At 45.6% G+C, this 27,030-nt stretch overlaps 1 protein-coding gene and 1 long non-coding RNA gene across 2 annotated transcripts in view; both read left to right on the plus strand.

Moving 5' to 3' along the window:
• The first annotated feature begins 739 nt into the window (after positions 1-739).
• Cd24 (CD24 molecule) lies at positions 740-6,176 on the plus strand. The gene is made up of 2 exons (XM_021174905.2): positions 740-916; positions 4,519-6,176. The coding sequence occupies exons 1-2, from the start codon at positions 848-850 to the stop codon at positions 4,678-4,680; spliced, it is 231 nt and encodes a 76-aa protein (XP_021030564.1). The 5' UTR covers positions 740-847; the 3' UTR covers positions 4,681-6,176.
• Positions 6,177-15,615: 9,439 nt separating this feature from the next.
• The window catches only part of LOC110302808, a 39,677-nt gene continuing 28,262 nt past the window's right edge, over positions 15,616-27,030 (plus strand). The window contains exons 1-2 of the long non-coding RNA XR_002378846.1: positions 15,616-15,753; positions 26,595-26,764. This is a non-coding gene — a long non-coding RNA (uncharacterized LOC110302808). The remainder of the gene's footprint in view (positions 15,754-26,594; positions 26,765-27,030) is intronic.

Genomic DNA, 27,030 nt, shown 5'->3' on the forward strand with positions numbered 1-27,030 from the left:
ACTGGGACCGAAACCCAGTCCCTCGCAATGTCCCGCCCCGTGGCCGAGCGCAGCTGGCTGATGCCTAGGTCCGGTTGGATGCTCTGGGGTATGGCCGGGTGCGCGCTGCTTGATGCAATACTAGAGGAACTCAAAACACAAAGCAAGCAGCCAGGGGCGGCCGCCCAGCCGAGCATACTCACGGCTGGGGCCCGGGATCCTGGCGATCCCTGCCTTGCAGCCGCCAAGGGACAGTGCGTGGCGACGCCCGGTCTCCTCCTCGCCAACCCCGCGCACCACGGCCCAGGGACCTGCCAAGCCTGTCCAGTTCCCCCTTGCAGCGGGCACTTGACAAAACCCAGCCCTGAGCTCCGCGCAGTCTGCGCGGCGCCCGCGGCTTCGACTTTTCGTGTTGGGGGGTAAGATGGCAGGGCCGGGGAAACAAAGGAAACTTGGGCCGGGCGGCGTGTGTGGTTCGTGTGCTCGCCCCGGGTCCCGTGTGGGAGTCGCTTGCGCCTGTGCACGCAGCCTGCCCCGGGAAACCCTAGCTGTGCCAGAGCCCGGGGCGCCCGCCCACCTGCCGCGCTGGCCGCCCCGGGACATCCCAAGTCACCCGGGGCCGGTGCAGGCGGCGGGGGAGGGGCCGCGAGAGCCGCACAGGAGGGTGGGGGTGGGGGGCGGGGAGGCGGCGGGGGAGGAGGAGAGCACGGGTGGGCGGGCGCCGCACGTCACGGCTATTGTGGCTGTCCTGGTATATAAGGTCCCGCCGGCCGGCCGCGCTCCCCACCTTGCCTGCGCCCGCGCAAGCCTAGCAGATCTCCACGCACCGAACATCCAGAGAGTCGCGCCGCGCGCCGACGGAGCGGACATGGGCAGAGCGATGGTGGCCAGGCTAGGGCTGGGGTTGCTGCTTCTGGCACTGCTCCTACCCACGCAGGTGAGACCCTGTTCTCGATAGGGCACTGGAGACGCGTCCTGGGGGCTTGTGTGTGTGTGTTCGCGCGCGCGTAGGAGGGGTAAAGTCTTTACCTCCGGCCAGGCACTGGGGTAGGGGGAGAATTTTGTGTAACTGACTTGGGGAACTCGTGGTGTGGATTCCCTCGAGAGAGCGCCCCCTCCCTTCTCACGGAAGGTCTTCGCGCTCCCTGCGAACCACACAAAGAGAGGGAACGGTCCCCTTCTGGGGAGCGTGGCACACGCCCATCCTCCACCGTCCAAACTGGTTTGGAGATCACCCAGGAAGCCCTGGTTATGGTTCTATCTCCCACCGGTCTTGAAGCTTAGCTAGGGACCTCCCGACTGCACAAACTCCCGCGGTGCGACCCCACACCTCCTTCCCTGGCCACCTTAGGAGCCCCATCCCAACCTAGAACCCACGGGCATTATAGAGACGGAGGGCAGGACTGTAGTGTCCCGATTCTCCGTCAGGCTTTGTCCTAGCCCACAGACGCTTCCTCTCTTAGATTTGTCCCGGGTACAGATCTTGCCCCCCAACGCCATGGGTGGCGCTGCTCTAGCTGCGTTAGAGTGAAGGCGCCGCGCCCAGAATGAGACCTGGAGCTGAGCCTGAGAGACTGGGACGGGACTCAGAGAAGCCGACTGTAGCTTTTCACAGCGGTTGGTTCGCTTAGGGATGTCCCTAGGGCTTTTTGCCCCTGAAAAGTTGGGAGCGCCGGATTTTTGGTCCCTAGAGATCCAGGGTCCGGGCTCACCTGGGAGAGCAGCCCAAGAGCTTGAGGCGCGCTTCGTCTTCCCCATCTCAGGCAGGGTAACTATACCCCATTGTCTTCTCGCTGTGGGTTGACTGTGCCCCGGGGCCTTTTCTCAGTTCACCCGATCCCCCATCTAGGAGGGGCTCGGCATCGTGAAACTGATTGGTCTCACTCAGATTCCCTTCTCCCCAGGGCGCCCCCCCCTTAGAAATGTTGAGAGGGAGGTGTTGGTTAAACAAATCAAGGGAGCTTGGTGGAGAAAAACTGTTTAATGCCAATTTAATAATTAACGTAAAATTTTGTTGATGGTGTTAGAGAGGACCTCTAGACTCAGACTGAACATTGGGCTCCTTTTTCATCATCATCATCATTATTATTTAGTTTTTTTTTTTTTGTCACCTGCTGTACTAAAAGCTCTTTGTATAAGTGAAGAGCGGTTACTTTCCGGTACCCCTAAGACAGGCTCCCTGTTTTAAACAACTTAACATATTAATGTTTTCCTTTTTGTGTGAATGCCAGCCACTTCCCGACCCGATAGGACAAGCTCTCTTACACACAGTAGGCACCCAGTAAGTATAATTGACTGGATCAGGTGTGGCTAGTCTACTTTGGACACAATTTGCACATTTCTTTAGTCAATATTTGGTTAATGACCTTACACCTGTAGAACAAAAGGTGCTGATGTGGGAGGGCTTATCAAAGGGCCGCCGAAAGTACAGTACGAGTGGCGAGATTCTTTACTGGGTGCCACGTCACCCACTCTCTTGCTTGTAATCGGAAGCTCTAGCAAGCCCTGGCAAACCCTCCTTTCAGTGAGGGCTAAAAACTCGGATCAGCCTTTGTTCCATGACAAAGGAGAGTATCACGTGCCTCGCCGGACTGTGCATTTCACGGCAGCGGTGAATGTGCCACTGGGTTGCTGGGACACAGGGAAAGCCTTGGTTTCGGTCACAGCGTCTAGTCAGTCACCAGGCAATGAGCTGGTGAAATTTAACTCCAAACCCTGCCTTATGTGAAGGGAGGATGTTTTAACTGAAATTCTTCTGCCGAAAAGCAAGGACTCTCCGATATTTATTTGAAATACAGATTAAATTAATCACGGTTGTTGCTAACCTCTGGTGCTGGCAGTGAAGCCTGGCCCCTGAGCCGACATCCCTAGGGTGGCCAGCTCCCAGTTTTCAATTTGAGACAATTTTTTTTTCAGGTTTTGGGAAGGGTTATAATTTCAAGGTTTCAAATGAGCAGATAGGCTACCCAATGTGCTTTTCAGTTTTAAATGTTAAGATATTTCCTTAAAGCAGGCTGTGTGAAGCCAGAGACCCAGCACACCAGGCCGGGCTGTGTGACCCAGCAAACTCTTAGATCTCAGTCACCACACAAGTATATGGCAGACACGGCCTCCCCATTTTGATTGGTTTTGAGATAAGCCCCACTATGAACTGCTGACTGGGCTGGGTTTTTTTTTTTGTTGTTGTTGTTGTTGACTAGAATTTAGAGAGACCTGCCTGCCTCTGCTTCCTCCTGAGTGCCAAGATTAAAGGTGTATGCCACAATTCTTGGCCACACCCCAATTTTCTTCTCTCTCTCTCTCTCTCTCTCTCTCTCTCTCTCTCTCTCGGAATCAAATCTCATAATAGATGATTGTAAGCCACCATATGGTTTCTGGGATTTGAACTCAGAACCTCTGGAAGAGCAGCCAATGCTCTTAACCTCTGAGCCATCTCTCCAGCCCAGGTTTTATTTTCTTGAGACAGAGTCTAGGCATAAAACCCAGGCTGGCCTTAAGGCCTAGATCTCTCAGGTTTCATTCTCTGGTGCTAGGGTTACAGATCAGAACCACTGACCTGGCTCAATTACAGTTTCAAAAATTTTAAGCAACTTTAAAATATCCCCTTGTGTAGGGAAATAGGAAACCTAGCCTGCAGTGTTAGCCAATCCATATAGTATCTGAAACCGGGTTAACCAGATACTTTATCACACTGGGCAGAACTAGACACATTTATGCTCTTGGCAGTTATATAGTCTGGAGAACTCTGTTTTTGAGACAGACGGTCTCATGTAGCCAAGGCTGGTCTCGAACTCCTGACTCTTTGCCTCTGCTTTCCAAGTGCTGAGATGGTGAATCACCACATTGGGCTTTAAGAACTTTTGTTGTTACTATTTGCATTCTTTAGGTATACGTGGCGGTGGTTTTAAACCTAAAGAGAATCATTTTGGTGAGATTTCAAGCAAGAATGATTTCAAGAATTCAGATTTTTTTTTAAAATTTTTAATATTTTTATTACATATTTTCCTCAATTACATTTCCAATGCTATCCCAAAAGTCCCCCATAGCGCCCCCCACTTCCCTACCCACCCATTCCCATTCTTTTGGCCCTGGCATTCCCCTATATTGGGGCATATAAAGTTTGCAAGTCCAATGGGCCTCTCTTTCCATTGATGGCCGACTAGGCCATCTTTCGATACATATGCAGCTAGAGACAAGAGCTCCGGGGTTCTGGTTAGTACATCATGTTGTTCCAACAATAGGGTTGCAGATCCCTTTAGCTCCTTGGGTACTTTCTCTAGCTTCTCGAAGAATTCAGAATTTGAAATGCGGCTAAGAGAACAATGTGGGAAAAAGCAGTCTTAGGGTGGATCAGGGACTGGAGAGTGTAATTCAGTGGTGGAGTGTGAATACTTAGTGTCCCTAAGACCCTGTGTTTGGCTTCCACCTGCAGCTACAGAGACAATTATCTGCTTGAGTGTTAATTACAGAGTGCAAATGGAGATAGCTGTGGATGGTTCTGAAATTTATCTGTGATTTCTTTTTCCTTATTTATTTTAGATTTACTGCAACCAAACATCTGTTGCACCATTTTCCGGTAACCAGAATATTTCTGCTTCCCCAAATCCAAGTAACGCTACCACCAGAGGGGGTGGCAGCTCCCTGCAGTCCACAGCTGGTCTCCTGGCTCTCTCTCTCTCTCTTCTACATCTCTACTGTTAGAGACTCAGGCCAGGAAACGTCTCTACTTCCCCATCTTCTACACCCACCCCAAATGGCAACCACAAGTCCAATGTGATCAGGAAGAAACAGGTCCACCTCGAATTGGCTGTTACCATACCTCAACAGAAAACACTGAGAATTCGAAATTCGACAGGATTAAAGGACGCGTGAAGGGTTTGAGAGAAGAGAGATGCCAGTATTGAACCTGCTGGAGTTTTACGTCCCAAGATGAAGACAGCATCCAGAATTGATGTGATTTCCTTGAATGTGGCTTAGGAAATGTGGACACTTAAAACTCTCACTTGAAATTGGGCATAGGTTTGATGTAGAGATAAGGATGGGGTGCGGAATGGAGACCCATTTTGTCATTGATTCATCTGACCGATAAGGCCATAGCGCAGATAGGTGATATTCAAAAGCTTCTCTGATGCTCTTTATGTATATGTTGGAAGGAACTACCAGGCGTTGCTTTAAATTCCCAATGTGTTGTTTCGTTACTACTAATACGCTAAGCTCTAGGTAAAGTTCCATGTTGTTGAACTATGACTGTTCTCTTTGGAATTGAACATTTTACACCCTCCTCCTGTGGCTTTATGTCTGACATTGTATTTGACCTTTATTAGTAATTAACATGTGCCAGGCAATAGTGGATTGGAACCCATCCCCAAATCCAGCCACCTCTGAATAAATCTGATTTCAAAAGTCAAACAGTAGACATTTCCCATTGTCGTTTCTCACTCACCACAAGTACCAAATTCACTAGAGTGCACTGGTTCCAGAGAGCAGAATCATGTTGGCCTTGGCTAGTTTCAAAATGCTGCCTTTTACTTTGATGTATGTTGAGGGCTTTTCATAACTTAAAGTGTGTTCTGTTAGCAAGGCAAAAATTATGAGTCTTAATTCTACAGGCAAATATGTAAAGGAGCCAAAACTGTAAACCCAGCATTTGGGATGTGAAGACTGGAAGCTAACTCTCATTGAATTCACAAAGTCTTTTATACAATTTCTGTACATACTTTTTTTTTTTTTAAGAGGAAAAACAAACAATGGATCAGAATAGCCACGTTTGGAATACTTTGGTTATCCATTCATATTTTTAGATAGTTATTGGTCCTGTGCCTGAAAGGGGGCTTGGTTCTACCTTAAGTTTTTCCAATTTCCTTTATATACACATACCTTCTAAAACCTAGACATTTCCTGAAAACAATCTTTTGTTCGCATGGTCACACACTGATGCTTACCCGTACAGTAGTCTTGATAACCAGAGTCATTTTCTCCATCTTTAGAAACCTTCCTGGGAAGAAGGAGAGCTCACAGACCCGAAGCTACTGTGTGTGTGAATGAACACTCCCCTTGCCTCACACCTGAATGCTGTACATCTATTTGATTGTAAATTGTGTTTGTGTATTTATGCTTTGATTCATAGTAACTTCTCATGTTATGGAATTGATTTGCATTGAACACAAACTGTAAATAAAAGAAAGAAATGGCTGAGAGAGCAGTCTGTGGAATTTATTTACTTTTTAAAAAGACTTATTTATTTTATGTATGTGAGTATATCGAAGTTGTTTTCAGACGCACCAGAAGAGGGCATCAGATCCCATTACAGATGGTTGTGAGCCACTGTGTGGTTGCTGGGAATTGAACTCAGGACCTCTAGAAGGGTAGCCAGTGCTCTTAACCACGGAGCTCTCTCTCCAGCCCCCAGTCTGTTGAATTTAAAGTGTTTCTTGAGCAGTAGTTATGGGTGATCATGGTTGTTGTTAAGGGATATATCTTGTTCTACTAACTAGAATATTACATGCTGTTTATTTTTGAAAGGCCAGCTAGCAGCAGGTTTGGTTTCCTCCCAAAGCTGCTTTTTTTCCCCCCAAGTGCTGGGAATAAAGGTGTGTGCCTCCACGCCTGCCTCTAGTTGACATCTTTAAGCTTTTAAGGTTGCACACCTACTTGCTCAGCAACTGAGAGCCAGCTGTGTGCCAAGGTACCCATGACTGATGAAGTTGGCTGGGGAGAGAGTCTTTGAGATGAGAGGTGTCTGGTTTGCCAGGCAGGGCTCTTAGGACAACACCAGCAGGGCAGGGCTCTGGGACCACAGATTGAGAACCCACAATGGCCTTGAACCTTAGACCCAATGCCTGAAGGACAGGTGTTGGTGGAAGAACATGAGCGGAAATTCTCGTGGAATGAACAGCTTCTAAGTCATTTCTACTTTCTCTTACCTGCCCAGAGGTCTACAACTCACTTTGGTTTTCTAAATTGGCTCTCTCCTGCTTTTTCCATATATCAAACACATTCCTGGATTCCTAACATCTTTACTGTGATTCAGGGACCACCAGAAAGGGCAGGCTGGAAACTGCTGTCCTTAGGTGGAGTTCCATAAGAAACCTCAGGTCTGCCCTTTAAGACTTAGATGATCTAGAGCCTTCTTCAATGATGTCTACAGATTGCCCTCCCCACTGCACCCCACTCTGCAGCCATATGAAGTATCCTAGGTTGGTGCTGGGGTAACTCTACTTACTGACATGTAAACTGGTCACCACAGTTCATTGTCTCAGATCACTGAAGCATGCTTTGCCTCTCTCTAGAAGTGTCTTGCACACAAACAGAAACACTTCCCAGAAGTGCCAGTGTTGTTCATTCCCATCCTACTTTGGTTTAAGTGTCTGTTTGTTTTTTGTTTTGGAAACTGTCTCATTCTGTATGTAGCCTAGGCTGGTCTCAAACTTAGGGTGATCTTGCCTCAGTTTTCTGAGCCCTGGGCTTGTGTCATTACACCCAGCTTTTCTTTGTTTTTGTTTGTTTGTTTGTTTGTTTTGTTTTTGTTTTGTTTTGAAACAGGGTTTTGCTATGTGATTTAGGCATACTATGTAGCCTGGGCTAGCCTTGAACTCATGGACATCTGCCTCTGTTTCCTGAGAGCTAGAGTTACAGATGTGTGTCACCGTGCCTGGCTTGTGCTCACTCTTAGTATCCTGTGATTTATGTTGGATATTACTGAAAATCATTACTAAATCTTGTCAGTTGTAGATACGATGGGAGAATGTAATCTACAGGCCACATGGCTGCTGCTAGTATTTCCAGCTTTCTTCTTCCTCAACAACCCAGACTTCCTTTCTGTCCATAAGCACTTCATCTAGTTGTGGATCTTAGACTTGGCAGAGTGACCCAAGCTTTCATTTGAAGTTTGTTATAGCTGTCTCTGGACGTTAATCACAGGGCATGGTAGTAGCAAGAGAATCCCTAAGATCTTCCTTCACTGCCCCTCCCCTCATCTCCCTTTCCCTCCCCCCTTCTCCCCCTCTTTCTTTTCTCCCTTCCATTTTCTTTCTTCCTTCCTGTCTTTCTCTCTCTCTCTCTTAAAGATTTATTTATTTTATGTATATGAGTACACTGTGGCTATCTTCAGACACACCAGAAGAGGGCATCAGAACCCATTACAGATGGTTGTGAGCCACTGTGTGGTTGCTGGGAATTGAACTCAGGACCTCTAGAAGAGCAGTTAGTGCTCTTAACCTCTGAGCCATCTCTCCAGCCCTCCCTTCCATTTCCTGAAACAATGTTTCACTTCCTAGGCAAGTCTGGAATTTAGGGCCTCTGGCCTTTTCCTGCCTCAGCCTCCCAGGCTGTAGGATTAAGATGTGTGACAACTATGATTAGTTTAGAGGTGTGTTTTTCAAGCCTATTTTGCCTTGACTTCCCTTGTATAGTAGCAACCTAATTTCTCCTTGGTAACCAGGATCGTTGTTGACTAGAACAAGCCCTTTGTTCATATTTTGATGCAGAAGTTTGAGTCCTTAAGTGACTGGAAGCTGTCTCAACTTCTCATTCCATGGGATCCTGGCTGTGTCTCCTGATGGTAGCTTCCTCTTCCTCGTTTTCCTTTTTATTGTTACTTGCATTGTTGGGGCTGGAACCGAAGCCCCACAGGACCATGCTGGATCACTGAGCTAGGCCCTAGCCTGGTTGGAATCAAGACTTGTAGATGAGCAGGGCATGGATCTTAGACAGGAAGTAACATTTTTGCTAGTGGATCTCTAGGAGTAATAGTGGTGCCAATTTCATTTCCACCGTTGATTCTGGGTCCATGAGACCATTGGAGAAATGGCACCATATCTAGCGCATGCATAGCTCCCAGGAAGACAGCCCCTGAAAGGTGTTACCTCTAGTTGGCATGACAATACTTTTTCAAAGGATGTTTTTCTTCTGTTAGGCCAGCTGCTTCAGGATAATAGGGAATCTGACCATTTCAGCTAATTCTTGACCATGAGCCCACTGTCACACATCAGTGGCTGCAAAGTGAACTCCTAGGTGAAAAGGAATACAGTGTGGACTACCACAAGAGAGGACCAAGGATGGGTGAGAGTCTGGTCAGAGAGAAAGAGCAAATGCAGAAAGAGCAAATCCGTATCCAGTATACATCTACGTATCCAAGTAAGAACCAAATGCAGCCACCCCTCCTGTGATGGAAGAGACTCAACATAAGTACCCTTCCCTCAGTGATGGGTGGGCCAGCCTGTGGAATGGTGACTGCGATGGGTGATGGGTGGGCCAGCCTGCGGAATGGTGACTGCGAGGGTTGGCCTTTGCTGCAGCAGAATGAGCACTGGATAATGGCTCTGGCCAGGGTGGCATCCAGGACCATGGTTCTGAACTCCTGATCCTTTGGCTATCTTGGTTATAAACTCATCAGTCAGTGCTAGGGATGGATAGTCTAAGAATCTGTTTGGGCTTTACAAAGTGGGTCGTCTGCTTTCTTGGTCATTTAAATCCTTCCGAGGGTACCTTTAGGTGAACCTTTACATGGAACAAAAACATCACATTCTTCACATCTATGTCTTTCCTAGAACTTTTTGCATACCATTTTTTCAACTCATGTATCCTCAAAGTCTATCTAGTCAAATACTTGGCCACAGCCCATGAGCCAGTATAGATGGATATCTCTGGTCATTACTCTTTCCAAAAAAGAATAGAAACAGTAGGTTCTTTGCCTGTAATTCTGCCCACAGGGAACATTTTGATTCACCAATGACCACCAATGTCTTACAGATATTTAGAAAGCTGTCTCTGTCTGTGTTTGTGTGGTGCTAGCATGTTGTGTAGAGGCAGATCCAAGTCTTCTCTTTCTTGGTCAGCTGATCATGAGGCTGTGAAGAAGAAGGTGAAACAGTCAGCAGAGGGGCCACGGAGGTGTCTCAGCTCTTTCTTCATTGAGTTATTTGTACCTCCAGGGCCTTTTGTGTACCACGACACAGTGGATGCTCCTCCAGTCCAAAGCTAACTTCATTGCCCAGAGGGTTAGACGACTATGCTGGCGAATCTTCCACTGTCAACTGCACTAGGTTTAAAATCATTATGGAAACAATCTTCTAGGTGTGCCAATGAGAACATGTCTAGAAGCCCAGCGTGGTGGCGCATACCTTGAATCCCAGCACTGGGGAGGCAGAGGCAGGCGGATTTCTGAGTTCGAGGGCAGCCTGGTCTACAAAGTGAGTTCCAGGACAGCCAGGGCTATTTAAAAAAAAAAAAAAAAAAAAAAAGAACAACATGTCTAGAAAGGTTTAATGAAGGGAAGACCTGCTTTGAATGAGGGTAACACTGCCCCATAGGACTGGGTCTTGGACTGCATACAGAGAGAAAGCTGGCCGAGCTCCTACACTCATCCTTCCCTGCTTCCTCACGGTGGGCACGCAGCATACAGCTGCCCCACGGTCCGCATGACAACTCTCCCCAGCCATGATGGATGAACTGTGCTCTTTAACTGGGAGGCTGAACGTACCCTCCCTTAAGTTGTTTTTTTTTGTTAGGTATTAATAACTACAGCACATAAATAAAATAACGGATACAGGAAGCTGATACCGAGAATAGAGCTGTTGTTGCAATAAACCTGACCATGTGGTTCCTAGGTCTTCAGAGCTGCTTTGCAGAATATGGAAGAGTTTTGAACTAGAAAAGTCCTAGCTTACCCAGACAGTTCTGGGGACAGTTTGGAAAGGCAGGATGCTAAAGAACACCTCGACAGTCTCAGCCCATGAGGTTTTAGAGAGGAACACAAAGTTGTGGGTCTCACAAAGAACCTGCCCACGTTCTGCCTGGGTTCTGGGACCACAAGAAAGGTGGAACTGAAAGGTAATTTGCTTAGTGCAGGATCTCAAGACAGCATAGAAGTCAGTCTGTCTACCTGTTTCTGTTTACTCTTCTTATGAGGCGAGAAAGGGAAGCAAGTGGGGCAGGGAGATATGAAAATGGGCTCTTTGGCCAAGAAAGCTGTTGGAGGTTGTAGACAAGGCAAGGCTGCAGGCAGCTGTAATTGTTAAAGAGATTAGCAGTATGAAAAAGAAACCTGTTACCTTGCACTGGGGCAAGAGTCCACTCACTGAAGGCTGCAACTTATAAAAATGCTAATTCACCCGAAAGGAGAGAGACTGAATTAAGAATGCAGACCAAGGGTTCCCAGCTCAAAATAACCACCCGGAAAACTGCTTCCCTGGGGTCAGCACATGGATGTCACCGTGGCTCTGCTCCTAGGCTCTGCTCAATGCTACATCTCAAGCTGGCAGCAGAACTTGGCAGTGGGGCTTCCGCAGGCACAAGAGATGCAGGAGCAGTGGAAGCTTGCACTAAGGTTTCAGAAAGCAATGTGTGGCGGAGTCAGATTTCCTAGTAGGAGGCCTTGAGTGGTCATTGTGTGAAGCTGTGAAGGAGAATCTTACATCGCAATGGAGACCCCAGGATGCGGCTTGGTTGGGTAGGCTGGTGGGCTTGTATGAGCACAGCAGCTAGGTCACTGAAACCTGATACTGAGATGATTCTATCGTGAGTGAGACCCCTCCCCCCATGCTGGGTGTGGAGTCACAGGATTTAATGCTTTCTCTGATGGTTTAGGTTTTGTTTGTCTGGACGACCTTTGCTATGTTCCCTCTGTCTTTGGAATGGAAATAGTTAACTGCCCCCCCCCATTGTATATTGTGAGTATGTGCCCTGTTTTTTGACTTTTCTAGAGGTTCCCAGAAGAGAAGTTGCAATAGCAGTGGTGACCGCAAAGACTATAGGGATTGTTAGAGAAGGACTAAGTGCATTTTGCTTTATGAGAAGAAAAGGGGAGTTCTGGGGGCAGGGGTGGAACGCTGTGACACAAAGTGCCATGTCCGAGTGTCAGGTAGAAAAGGGATGAGATCATTATGTTCATTTTGACAGATATTTTGAATAAATGACCTGGCACTCGGCTCAGTGTGCATGGTGACCCTTGGTTAAGAGGACAGTCTCTACTAAGGCACAGTACCAAATCAACAGCTGCTTCTAAAAGAAAGTCAGAGGGGGAGGGGGAGGAAGAGGAATAAAGAGGGGGAGGGGCAGTAGGAGGGGGAGAAGGAGAAGGTCAGGGACAGGGACAGGGACAGGGTCAGAGGCAGGCTGACAGGCAGGCACCCACAGAGAATGATACCAAGCCAGTCATCCTAGCTACTTGGCAGTTGAGGCAGGAGGCTGGAGAGTTCAAGGCCTGTCTGTACACAGAGTGAGTTCAAAGCTAGCATGGACAATTTAAGTGGGACTCTGCCTCAAAATCAAAAGTGCAAAAGAGGCTGAAGGTATAGCTGGGATTGGAACGGTTCCTTGGAGAAATTCCTAAGACCACAAAAGTCTTTATCTGTGAAGACAGAAGGGCTTTGCTTTGAAACCTGAGCTCTGACCATCATAGCAAGATTTTTTTATTTTTTTAGATTGATTGATTGATTGATATGTAAGTACACTGTAGCTGCTTTCAGACACACCAGAAGAGGGCATCCGATCTCATTACAGATGGTTGTGAGCCACCATGTGGTTGCTGGGATTTGAACTCAGGACCTTCGGAAGTGCAGTCAACTCTCTTAACCAATGAGCCATCTCTCCAGCCCCATCATAGCAAGTTTGACCAAAAATGCTTATTAAAGAGGAACCAAAATTGGAAGTGTATCTTCATTTTAGTATACTTGTTTTGTAGTGCTAGGAATCAAACCCAGGGCCTTGTGGATGACAGTAAACATGGTACTTCTGAGCTACATCCTAAGTGAGAGAAAGATTTAAGAAGGGGAAACATCAGGGACTAAGAGACCACTCAGCAGCTAAGAGCTGTAGCTGCTCCTTCAGAGGACTTGAGTTCGATTCCCAGCACTCCCAGTTCATAATCACTTGTAGTTCTAGTTCCACGGGATGAAATGTCTTTTTCTGCCCTGCAATGATGGAGGCCAGCCTGAGTTCCAGGACAGTAGGGCTATACAGAGAAACCCTGTCTTGAAAACAAAAAAACAAAACAAAAACAAAACAAAAAAGACAGTGATTGGTAGTTTCATGAAGAACTGTTTTTTTTTGTTTTTGTTTTGTTTTGTTTTGTTTTGTTTTGTTTTGTTTTGTTTTTTGAGACAGGGTTTCTCTGTGTAGCCCTGGCTGTCCTGGAACTCACTCTGTAGAGCAGGCTGGCCTCCAACTCAGAAATCTACCTGCCTCTGCCTCCCGAGTGCTGGGATTAAAGGTGTGCACCACTACGCCCAGCTGAAGAACTGTTTTTTGAAAGCTGTTTTAAATTACTCTGGGCTCTCCTAGTTACCAGAAAAGATCCCTTTCTTCATTTCATGGCTACAGTTTATGTATTCACACTTACATTCTGGTCATGTAACTTATGGCTAAGTTGAGAAGTTGAGTAATGAATGAGCAATGAATGAGTGTTTCGTCACCAAAATTTGCATGGCACACAAAGGCAGACAATAGAGGCAAGAAGTGGTTGACGGGGTGTCACGAAGTAAAGATGTAAAGGGCGTGGTTAGAACTAAACACATCCCGAACCACACCCAGGATCACCACTGTCCTTCAACAGAACTTACACCATGCGGGCAGCTGACAAATGTGCGTATTTTTTATTTTTCCCTTTTCATAGACCTCATTTAGGGTTGAGTCGGTTATCCAGTATAAAGAATTTCTTTTCTAATTTTGGTATGACGGTCAAAAGTCATCATCTTGGGGTGCTTGCTTCTTGATTACCCTTCAGATTAAAACTCAGTTCTAAAGTCAGTTTACATCTGAGCAACTGTAGGAAGTTTCCATGTTTATGATTTCTGGCGGGAAAGGCACTGTCTCCGAGAGCGAAGGGTCTGAGGCACTTTAGCCGTCCCGCCTCTTGGCAACTGGCAGCAAGGAAGTGTGGTGAGAGGCACGCTTGCAGAATGTGTGCACTTCCTCTCCACAGACATCGGCTCTTCCAGTCAGGCCACCGCACCCAAGTCACTGCTCACACACCAGAGATGCCTTTCTCCCGGGGCTCAACCTTCTAGAACTGAAAAACCTGTCATTTAAGTGAGAGGCATCTAGGCGTTATTCTCAATCTGTTCGTCCCTGCCACCACTAGCTGTTGTGACCTTTGGGAACCGTGTGTCCTCCTCATCTCTCTCCTAGCTGTCCTTGTCCCTTCCCCCGAAGTATTGCTCCTTAGTTTAATACCATGGCTGCCGTTTGCCTACAAGAGCTAAAAACAGGAACCCCCACTTCCAGTGCTTAAGGCCCTTTCCAATCTGACCCTAGTCCCAAGTTTCAGTCCCATCTTCAGCTACATCAGACTGCTTACCATCCTTTAAATACCTTCTTTTTCGTATCTGTGTGACTCTTTCATTTTCTTTTATCTCTGGTGTGGTGTGGTGTGGTGTGGTGGTGGTGGTGGTGGTGGTGTGTGTGTGTGTGTGTGTGCATGCATGCAAGTGTATCTCCGTGTGCAAGTGCACACGAGAAGTGTGTGTATGCTCGTGGAGGTCACGATACAACCTTAGGCACTATGTACCTGGAGCTTGCCGAGTGGGTTGATCTGAGCTGACCATTGCTCCCCAGAGAGTCACCTATGTCCACTTTCCCAGCATGTGGATTGCAAGCGTGATGGATTATGTACCACCACTGCTAGAGATAGAGGGAGGTCTTCTCTAAATCAAAGGAAGAGTCCCTGAGAGACCAGCCATTTAGAAATAGTACCAACCACCATCAGGGTTGTTTTTTTTTTTTTAATTAAAAACATTTTAAATGTAGATTGTGATGATCAAATTCAGGTCCTTCCACCTATAAGGCAAGCACTTTACTGTCAGGTCCACCCCACTCCTCAGCTCAGATCACATTCTTTGTTGTTGTTGAGACAAGTTCTCACTGTCCCAAGGCTGTCCTGGAACACAGTATTCAGTCCATGTTGGCCTTGAACTCAGGCATTAGACACTACCCCTGGCTGTGGCTTCATGATACTTCAATGCATCCATCCAATGTAGCCAAGGTGAGGGTGGTCGATCCAGGCTTCTTCTGTTGGCTTTCAGCTTGTTGCCTGCTACCAAATGCTAAAAGATCTTAGCCAAAGGGCCCAACGTTTCTGTTATCCCGGAGTCTTGCATGTCAGATGGGCTTGATGGTAATGTGACCTATCTCATGGGGTGGGTACAGACTCAAACAAGTTAACACACAAAGCCTCAGTACGAAATCTGGCCCATTGCAATGAATGGGCACACTGGCAGGACTATTTCTTGTTAGGGCAGAAAAATTCGTTATGACTTTTCTGTCAACATTGCTGTTCCCTGAAAGAATCTGTCTTCCTCATTTCTTGGGCTATGGCAGAAGGTAGGTAAGCAATGGATGGTAAGTGAAATAGATTACTTTCATACTCTATTACCAGGGTAGCTGGGAAGAGGAAGGACAGCCCTCTGCTAGCCTATTAGGTCTGAAGAGAAGTTGGGGCTATTTCTAAATGACTGGTCTCTCAGGACCTCTTTGCATTAGAGAAGAAACTTCCTTTGCTCTAACAGTGGGGTTCAATGACAGCACACAGCAGGGCCACTTGGGAAACTTGAGAAAATACTCCTACTTCTCCCTGCCCAGGAGACTCTGATAAACAGGTCTGGGTGGAGCCCAGTCCTCCCGAGGTTTGAGGAGCTAAGCAGATGATTCTAAAGCACAGCAAATTTGAGACACTAAACGCTGGGCGTGGGTACGAGCAATGCTGCCATCGTTTCAATTGCGGGCTGGGCCAAATCTTGGTGCTCAGCAAATACCTTTTCACCAGGGGCGTGAATAGAGGTAAGTGAGGTGGCCACTTTCTCCCAGCCCGTTGTTTGGTTCCTACCCAAAGGGGCGTCCCAGTGCTGTGGCTCTGCTCTGTGTGCAGGAATGTCTTCCCCGAAGGGATGGAGATCCACGGAGGGTTGTGCTCACTTGAATTGGTGAATAAATAATCAAGGACATTCTTTAGCTGGATGGTACCTCTGAACAGGAAGTGTGGTCCTACCACAGCAGGTTTTGTTTGAATGGCTGTATGGATTTTGCATGAATCACCCCTGTCCAACGCTGGAGACACCCTTTCCAGAAGATCCTGATTCCACTCTGCATCCATCAACCTGTCGCAAGGCTATTGGAAGCATCTCTGAGCTTCTGAGGGATTTCACTCGACCAGGTACTTTCTAGTTTATAAATACAAGAGGATTCCATTCCACTTAGACAATTCCACGATTGAGAATGGGCTTTCCTTTCTGCAAGCTTACGTAAACTTGCTCTCCAACTCACAGACACTTGGGCATCGAGCTTCTAAGCTGAGCCCACAAAAACGAAGACAAGTTCACTTTAGTTATTTCTAGAGACACCATCATCTTTAGTCAGTGACTTGGTGTTTTATACCCTCCTGTACTTAGCGAGGACTTGGGGAAGATTTCTTCTGATGAATCAACATAATTGACTTTCTAATTAAACACAGTAAAACGATTTTAAATTGTTTCATGGAGCTTATGAAAGACAGCTAGTGTCTCAACACTTGTTGAGACACGGGTGCAAATGCAACCAGGAAACAAGAGTTCCCTGTATGGTCTTACAATTGCTGCTGTGCTTATCAGTATGTATTAGGGTTTGTATCTACTTACTACAGGTTGTGTATCCCTTATCTGAAAACCTTAGGGGTTGTATTTTATATTTTGGAGTATCTGAATACACATGGTTGTATATTTTGGTGATCATGCCAACCTCTAAACAGGAAATTATTTTCATATATATTTTTCAAACACAGACTGAAGCTAACTCTGTGTGTGTGTGTGTGATTAACTTACTGCAACAGGATCTCAGGCAGCATAAGCTTCAGAATTGCTGTGTAGCCAAGAGTGGCCTTGAATGCTTGACCATTTTGCATCCATCTTCTGAGTGCTGGGATTATAGACAAGTGCCATCACACCTGGAATGATGTATTTTCAGTCTTCCTGTGTTTTGACTGTCACATGTCACATGAGGTCAGATTTTGGGCTCAGTGGGCAAGAGTGCTGGCTATTTGTCTTAGGGTTTCCATTGCTATGAAGAGACACCATGACCAAGGCAACTCTTACAAAGGACAACATTTTAATTGGGGCTGGCTTACAGGTTCAGGGGTTCAGTTTATCAACATCATGATGGGAAGTAGAGTGGAGGAGGAGCTGAGAGTTTTCCGTCTTGATCCACAGGCAGCAGAAGGGGACTGTCTTCCACAGGTAGGAATGTCAGGAGGAATGTCTCATCCACACTAGGCAGAGCCTGAGCATGGGAGGAGACTTCAGAGTCCACCCCCACAGTGACGCACTTCCTCTAACAAGGCCACACTTCCTAATAGTGCCACTCCCCATGGGCTAAACGTTTAAACACATGAGTCTGTGGGGGCCAAATCTATTCAAACCTCCATACTCTTCTTCCAGAAGACCCAGATTTCATTCCCAGCACCCACATGTGGCTCACATGCATTGGGTAACTCTAGTTTTACGAGATCCAACACCCTCTTTTGTCCTCCTTGAATACCAACCACACACAGACACAGACACACACACAGACACACACACAGACACACACACACTCACACACAGCAGCAGCAGCACATCATCACTATTGCCACCACCACCACCACCACCACCACCATTGCCACTGAAGGTCCTTATGTTTTCATTGCAATCACATTATTGCGATATCTCTAGTCCCTTGTTAGAGACAGAGTCTCAGGTAATGAAAGGTCACCCCAAACTTAATATGTAGCTGGAAATGACCTTGCACTCCTGACTGTCCTACCCAGACTCCAGTGCTGGGTTTATTTTGTGCAACATCACACTTGGCCCTGTGTGCATTTAAACAGTGATTCAGGCAGAAGTGCTGAGGTGTGTGGTCCTTACTTGGGCTCTAGAGAAAGGGTTTCCAAATAATGTATGGTCGGTGTCAATGTCGATACAGCCCCTGCTACACACACACACACACACACACACACACACCCCACGAGGTTTCCTTCATTCATTTCTTATCATTTTCATCAAGACAAGTGAACAAGAAATAAGTATTGGGGGCTGGTGAGATGGCTCAGTGGGTAAGAGCACCCGACTGCTCTTCCGAAGGTCCAGAGTTCAAATCCCAGCAACCACATGGTGGCTCACAACCATCCGCAATGAGATCTGGCGCCCTCTTCTGGAGTGTCTGAAGACAGCTACAGTGTACTTACATATAATAAATAAATAAATCTTAAAAAAAAAATAAATTAGGACTGCTTCCTTTAAAAAAAAAAAGAAATAAGTATTTATAATTTCACATTCATTTGTTTGTTCGTTTGTTATTTGAGTCAGGGACTCACTATGTGGCCCTGACTGACCAGGAATTCATTATGTAAACCAAGTTAGCCACAAACTCATAAAGATCTGCTTGCCTCTGTCTACTGAGTGCTGGGATTAAAGGTGTGAACTACTATGCCCAACATAATAATTTTAAAAATTATTTACTTTATTTTATGTGCAAATACGTGTGTCTGAGTGTATGTATGTGCACTGCTTGCTGGCATGAGCTCACGGAGGCCAGGAGTGAATGTCAGATGCTCTGAAACTGTATTGTAGGCGGTTGTGAGCCACCTCGTGGGTGCTGGGAATAGAACCTGGGTCCTCTGCAGGAGCCATTTCTCTAGCTTCTAACAGAAATATTTTTATCTGAGGCTAAAATAGTGCTGCCAATCAAACACACAACTTTCTGCTTGCATATTTATGGGACCTAAAACCCCTAAATATTCACAGGCAGAGACATACAATAAACAGAACATGAAAAAAGTTAATAATAAGCTTTCTGATCAGGATTGGGTAGAAACTATTAGTGAGCAACCCCACGTCTGTCCCTACCCAAGGGCTTTTATACGGTTGGAGCCATGGCTCAGTGGTAGAGCATGTGTCTAGCATTGGTGTACTGGGTGTGATTCCGAGAAGTCAGAACAGAAATACCAACACGTGTCACAGAAATGCCAACACGTGTCACAGGGTTTCACTTAGTACATTCCTATGTGGCCCCTGCCATTGCTATCATGATCTCTCTCCACTTTATCTTATTATAGTCACCTGATTTTGCTGCTGAGGCTTAGACTTAGAGCCTTGCTAAACATTCCAGCCAAGGGAACTCATTTCACCGAGCTTCATCCATGGGTGTTTCTGGAGTGGGTTAGCTATGCAAATGCAGAACTCATTGGGCTACACTGCCAGTGCAGGTGAAGAAACCTGAGCCACAAGCTGTCATGTAGATTGCCTGGGGATATTGTTCAGTGACTTCGGGCCATGGGACGCAATCCTCTTGGCCACCACAGTGTAATAGCATGCATGAGTGTTTGGGTTCTTTCTGAGGGGATCATGGTAGCTAGTGCTAGCATTTGTTGTTAAGGAAACGTAGAGATGCTTTGACCCTTGGGCCGAGGGTAAAGGTGACATAGTAACAAAGAACCTGCTCATACCGTAAGTGTGCAAATGGAATACGTTAACAAAGAACCTGCTCAAACCGTAAGTGTGCAAATGAAATATGTACGGGCTGGGCTGAGCCTTGCCTCAGAAACATTTCAGATCTTCAGCATGACACAGAAGGGGAGGTGTAGGCTACAGAGGTCTTTGAATTTTAAGCAGAACAGAAAGGCTTCCAGTCAAGGGCATGGGAAGGAGCCGGGGAAGATGACGAAGGAAAGAACTGAGCAGACTGCCTGGTAGCATCAAAGTGAGGGATGATGTATTTCCTTTCTGGGTTTTAATTTTAATTTTAATTAAACAAAAACATCCAGGGCAAATGAGCTGGACGTTGTTTTGTGCAGTCTCAGTCACAATGTCTCTTTAAACACCCAACTTACTGTTTCCTTCTGGTTATGTATTCAAGGTATGTTCATTGCTAATATAGTAAAAAAGAAAAGCCTACAAAGAAGAAACTAGAAGTCATATGTAGTCCTACCACCCGGCAGTGACTAGTTCCTACCTGGGTGCTCTGCTCTTTTCCTCTATGCGTTTACACATCTTTGTACATGAAGACATGTTTCAGCAAGGCATTTTTGTATTCTGCTTTTCATTTAATAATATGTTCATTATAAACCATTTCTTTAGTTCATTTATTTATGATATTTTTGTTGTACTAGGGATTGAATGAAGGGCTTCACATTGCCAAGTTCTCTAACAGTGAGGTCTCTATTTTTGTTGTTTACTCTTTTAGCAACTACATGATATTATGATCTTCAGATCCACTACACTTCCTAATCAGTTTCCTATGACTTTATTAGAATTTTAGATTGTGCTTATTGTTCTTCCAATTATAAATAGCTTTTAACAAACATCTTTGTACCTACCTTTCGCTTATATTTGTAGTATGTATTACATTGTATATACACACATAACATGTATATGTAATATATATTAAATGTAACATATATATTTATACACACACACACACACACACTATATCCCCAGGGCTGGGGGTCAAACTCAAAACCTTTCACATGCTAAGCAAGCATTTTAACATTGAAAGAGGCCCCCAACTCCATTTCAATAAATTCTTAGGTGAGAAATTTTTGGTGGTTGTTGTAGTATTCCCTAAGATCCTCCTTTCAGGATCCAAGGATTCATTTTTCCTGATCCAGGGGTCTTCATTGCTAACAGCTCACAACTAAAATTCTTCCCAGGAATGCCTTTGTGAAAGAAAGCTGTCTCATTTGAGCTTATGTCTTATCCTAGGGCACATTATTTCCAGGGCTGGTTTAGGTGGAGGCTAGCCTCCTTCTGCAGTCACTACAGGGATCCCAGTTTCAACTCCCATGTCTCCCTCCATCCGCCTTCCTCCTACCCTGTAGGGTGTTGCTGGCAGGACATTCCAGTGGTGCCCCTGTCTCAGCACCTGCTTTCCCAGGATTTGACTTACAACATGTCACCGACATCTTCATACTATTTCCAGTATGAATCCCCCACCTGTATGCTGGTTGGTGTTTGAGTCTAATCTGGAGAGCTGACAGAAGTCTGCAGAGCTGGGAACAAGTGTGGGGGAGGGTGTGGAGTTTGGCAAGGGCCTGTTGCAAAGAACCAGATAAGCTGCCATGGATGAAGTAGAGGCCTGAGAAGAAGCAGAGGGAATGTTTCATTGGGTAATTTGAGGGCAAGTTTAATGAAAAGTCTATGTTCAAGGTATGGGCATGGTTCAGTAAAGGCATGGGAGATGAACACCAACAGGGAGCTGAGCCATCAGTGACAGGGAACAAGAAGTAGCAGCTGCAAGAGTGTGGAGACTAGGCATCTGGATGCAGTGGCAGCCTTTAGGAGAGGTAGACAAGTGGGGGTGATGTGCGCACACGTGTGTGTGTGTGTGTGTGTGTGTGTGTGTGTGTGTGTGGTACTCGAGTCTACCTACATGTAGCTGTCTTTTGCCAATTTGTGGGTTCTTCTTCCACCCTTTACCATTTCCCACCTTCTCAATCCCCCAATGCTAGATAGGAGAGAACAAAGAATAGAGAGGAAAGGAGAGAGATCTCCAAATAAAGTCAGGGGCTGGAAAGGGGGTGACGTTATCAATAGACTATTTCTGTCTGATTAGGGGCATAAAGGTTCTTGGGGGCAAGTTTGGTCTGCGTTGTCAGGATATCTAATTTTTTCTTCTGGTTGTTTCTTCTTTGCACATGACTACTTAAACTTTGACCATCAACAACCAACCAACAATCCACCCAGCCAGCTGGGGAATCCAGCATTTATGTACCCTCTGAAAAGTTCCCAGAATTCCAAACACCACATAATCACAGAAACTAACCTCAACTGGAAAAACCATGTCTCTGCTTGAGCACGAGGCAAATCATAGCCATCTTCTGTGAAGCAGCCCCATGTCCCCACACCTGGATTAAAAGGAAAACATATTCTTATAATATTTCTGTGTTTTTAAAAGAAGGCAAAATTTCAGAATCCTCACTACACCTGTGCATACACAAGAAAGCTCATACCAATTCCTATTTGCCTCATATGACATAGTTTTAACTTAGAAACTTTGTAATGCAGGTATTACCAATCATTCCCAATCTAAAAGGGCACACGACCAATGGAATGCCCAACGTTGACTGGTTTCACTTGCAGCACGCTGTTAGAACTAAGGTTATGTCAAATTTTTTTCATAACTGGATAAGATGAACTGTTCTGTATTGACATCAATTAACACTTACAAAACACAGACGTGAAGTTTTGGGATATTCCATCTTCAGATATCTTCTCTGCCACTCGTACATTTTGGCAATGAAATGATGCTATTGGCATTTGGGTAACATCCTGTTTTCTCAGGGAAGATGTTTTCATTTGCTGCTTGGCACACAAGAACCATTCTCCACTTTCCTCTACCCTGTTCCATGCCCTGCCTTGCTGACTGCCTCTCCCAGACATTCCTGACTTCTAGCGACTGCCTTGGTCAGTTCAAGGGACAAACTGGCAAAAGATAGGAGGGGTTCAGGAAGAGGGTTGGAATACAAATCTTTCCCCCATCTGGGCTTCAAATGAACCATGGCTGTCTGTGTGCTCAGCTGCCTGTGGGAGACCCTGCTTCCACAATTTGGCTTTCACTGGATTTCAGCCTTACCCTGGCTCGAGACCCAGGCCTCCCCTTCCTCTTTTGCGGCTTTCAGCCTGCCAACATTTTTCAAGTGATTCTTTCCTTCCAATCTTCAGTGAAAGCTTTGGCATGCTATCCATTTTAGGCCTGTTACAGGGGCTGTGTGTTTAGCTCATCTTGAAAATCAGAGTTAAATCCAAAGAGGTAGAGCATCCTAGTAGATCATGACACAGTGTCATAGCTTATTTCTTATCTCGGGGATATCTGCAGTGGTCCCTTTTGGCAAAGGGTTCCCAGTGAGCCTCAGTATCCCTGGGGCCTAATGTAGCAAGAGATGGTTCTTGCCCAGCTTAGTCTGGGAGTGTTATGGACTAAAATGAACTCTAGCCAAGGTGTCCTTGATATATATATACACAAACCATAGTCTATGTTAGCAGATCCATCTAAGATGCACTAACTCTGACTCTAGACCTGAGAAGCTACGTTTCTAATTTGTCATGGAATTTGAGTTTAACTTAAGAAAAAAATCAGCTTTTATGTAAATTCAATTTATTATCTAAAAAATCTTTTCAAAGTGATTATAGCATAAGTTTATACCAGGACTTCTCTTAATTAATTAATTAAATGTACATTACTGTTTTGCCTGCACATGTGTGTCTGTATGAGTGTTGGATTCCTTGAAAGAGGTGTCACAGACAGTTGTGAGCTCTCATGTGGGTGCTGGGAATTGAACCTGGGTCCTCTGAAAGAGCAGCCTGTGCTCTTAACCACCTAGTCATCTCTCCAGCTCCATACCATGACTCTTAAAACAACTTCTTAAAAAACAATGAAATAAACAAAAACTTCAAGTTATCGAGAGTAATTGCCTAGGAACTTAAGTTGAATCCTTAGGTATCTGAGTTTGCATTGAGGGATTTAAACAAAAACAACAGCAGCAAGCCAGGGTCTTGCTTTGAAACCCAGGCAGAAATCATAATGTGTCTGTCTTAGCCTTTGCAAGCTGGGATTACAGTGTGCACCTCAGCATCACACAGAGGGATTTTTACTTATTTATTTTTTAATATGGTATTTATAATTGTCATTTGATTACTTTTCCTTCCTTCCTTCCTTCCTTCCTTCCTTCCTTCCTTCCTTCCTTCCTTCCTTCCTTCCTTCCTTCCTCCTTCCTTCCTTCCTCCTTCCTTCCTTCCTCCTTCCTTCCTTCCTCCTTCCTTCCTTCCTTCTTCCTTCCTTCCTTCCTTCCTTCCTTCCTTCCTTCCTTCCTTCCTTCCTTCCTTCCTCCTTCCTTCCTTTCTTCCTTCTCTCTCTCTCTCTCCTGTAGCTCAGGCTAATCTGGAGTCCCTCATGTAGCTGTAAGATAGCTAGTCTTGAGCATGTGGCTGTCCTGCCTTTCTCTCTCAAGGTCTGTGATTTAAAGATGTGAGCTCTACTTGGAGGGCTAAGGGGATTTTAGAATAAGATTTATTGTTTCCAGTAGAGAGGAACGACCAGGAAAAGCAAAAATGAAACTCCAAGATGATGGTTGGTTTGTTTGTTTGTTTGTTTGTTTTTTGAGAGGAAAGTGTAATAGCTACTAGAATGTCCTGGGTCTTCATACTCTGAATAAATATGAAGATTAGCACTTTGAAGCATTTGCTGCAGATGAGTGCGTTTCTAGAAACATCCACAGGCTTCTCTGGTTTCACTCTCCTCTGTGCTCCTAGAAGCAGCTGTCAGAGAGCCTGTGATCTATGCCATTAGTGTTTATCTGCTCTGAGAATTCTCCTCTCTAATTACACTCTAGTTTGTGGTCTCATCTCTTGCTGAAAGACTTCCCCCCAGCCCCTCCCCCAGTCCCGTTACCACGATGCTCCTAGCTCAGCTCGCTGTGCCTGTATTTTCCAGTTTCTACTTAGACAAGCGGTTGCTGGATCATGGGAGCGCTCTCCTTTGTGGCTCTACCTGCTGGGAAGGAGCGGCCGCTGTAGTCAACTGATTTATTGGCTCTGCCTTCCCTGAGCTTCCAGATGGCTGTTGGGTTTCTGGGGGTTTCTGAGCAAGGATGGCATTTATTAGGCTGAGTATGTTCCTTCATTTCTGCATCCATGATCGAGCTTGGACCGGAGTAATACAAAGCCATCTGCAAGGAGTGAGTGTGTGTGTGTGTGTGTGTGTATTCATATATATATATATATATGACTGATACATTTGTGTAGCATTTGAAAGCAAAAGATCATTACAAACATGAATGTTTCCTGCTCTTTTAATTTTTTCAAGAATTCTGTCACTGAATGTCAGAGTAAAACATCACTTTCATGCACTTTTGGCATGAAATCATTACACTTAGTCTAAACAAACCCTGAAACAGATGGCACAAAGACTCTAAGAACGGTTCTGTATTGGGACAGAAGCACACGTGGCCAGAAAGCAGGCAGGCCTAAGTGTGTTCATTGCTAAGAATCTCTCTGTTCTCTAGGTGATATGTTTGAACAACCTCAGCAAGTCTGGCTGTAAATGGGAACCTTTGTCAAAGCCAACGAGTTCCCTAGGCCATTTCACAATGGTGCGTTTGTGTTTGTAAACCCCAGGTACATATTTAAACAGACAAGAAGGGAAGCGGTTTCCTGCTTTCAGATAGCCCGGTATTGTTAGGTCCAGTGTGGCTTTCCTTCTGTGTCCGTCATGTTCTGGGCCAAGCTCTGGGCTCACGCTTTAATCCCAGCACAGGAAAGGCCAAGACAAGAGAACTGCCAGGAGCTGAGGCCAGCCTGGTCTACATAACTTGTTTCAGGACAGCCTACACTATAGAATAAGTCCTTGTCTCAGAAAATAAATGAGCAAATAAAAAGAAAAAGAAAAAATGGAATTTCATTTAGGCAACAGTTCCTATTTGAATGGAAATATTTTTACTATTTTAATCTGGAACACCTACGAGGGGTCCTTGGATTGCCAAGTGAATCCTCTCAGATTCTAGGTTTCAGGCGTGCCTGGGTTGGGCTACTAGATACTTTAGGAGCAACTTCTGAGCAAATGGAATGAAATTCCAATATGGAAAATTATATCACCAGAAGGGACTTGTCATTTATAATCTGACGTCACCGCCTGACTTCTTGTAATTGCATTTGTAATTGACCTTACATTACATTTGATACTTTAAGGGCTCTGCTCTTTTTCTCTTCTCCTTTATAAACGACTCCACATAAAAATGTTTGCCAGGCATGGCGGCAAGAGACTGGATCACTGGGATGCAGTTAGTCAGACTGTGGAGGTGGAGCCTCCAGAGGCAGAAGAGCATCCTTATTAGACTTTTGATCAACCAGGTACTTTGTCTTTGGACTTTCAGCCAATGGTTTATTTTCTTTTATTGATGGTTATATTCCATGACCTACCAATCACTCCAGGTTTTGGGAAAACAGGTCTTTTTAATTAAGGTTAGAGAGCAAGTATTGAGTAGAGAGTGCTGCTTGCCAGTGACTTTGGCCTGAAACTGATAGGCACATCCTTGTGTATACATACAGACACACACCACACACACAGACACACCCCACATACTACACACCACACATGCACAACATGCATGCAATGCATCGCACACATATACATACATACCATATACACATGACATACAGACACACCACACACACACACCACACATCACATACATATACCACACACACACACATCACATACACACATACTCACCCCTTCTCATTACATACACATACCACACCTACTCATACCCCCACACAGGTATCATACCACAAACCACACAGACACACATACAGATACACACATCCCACACACACCACACACACATATACACACACCATACACATATACACACACCATACACGCATACATACACACCACACACCACAACACACGCACACACACACACACACACACACCATGCCACATACCATACAGACACACACAGAGATACATATCCCATACACCATACACACACACACACACACACACACACACACACCATACACATACATGCACACACACCCACACCCACCCCAGCAAAGGGTATTCTTTGTTGTGCATTTATTGCTGTTGGAACTTTCCTTACTCTGCTTTTCTAGAAAACCTAGTGGCTGGACTGAGGAGCAGTCATGAGACGGAAGCCACGGCAGATGGGAGCTCGACATTGCTTTGATCAGATGCTCAAGTGACGGGACGAGAGCTACCACCTCCAACTTTGCAGGAGCTCTTGCTTGCAGTGCCCATGTCAGGGCTGAGATGCTTGCTTAAGGTCAGTCAGTTGTGACTCCCCACCCTCCATCCCCGCACCCCAAGCCCATGCTGTACACAGTCCTCTGGCCACTTGAATATATGACTCATTTTAATATTTTGTTTTGCAAATGCAGCCTGAGCTTTTAGCACAATTGGAACTTTGAAAACAAACCTATGCTTGAAGGAGAGAGGAAGTAAGGCTGCGTAACCCCACTGACTTGGCCTTACCTGCCTGCCACAGCAGGGCCTTACCTGCCTGCCACAGCAGGGCCTTACCTGCCTGCC

This window comes from Mus caroli, chromosome 10 (assembly GCF_900094665.2).
Source record: "Mus caroli chromosome 10, CAROLI_EIJ_v1.1, whole genome shotgun sequence".
In the NCBI taxonomy this organism is placed as follows: Eukaryota; Metazoa; Chordata; class Mammalia; order Rodentia; family Muridae; genus Mus; species Mus caroli.

Coding starts and splice junctions, on each gene's coding strand:
- Cd24 (XM_021174905.2), top strand. CDS start 848: ATGGGCAGAGCGATGGTGGCCAGGCTAGGGCTGGGGTTGCTGCTTCTG. Junction 917..4,518: donor CACTGCTCCTACCCACGCAG/GTGAGACCCTGT, acceptor TATTTATTTTAG/ATTTACTGCAACCAAACATC.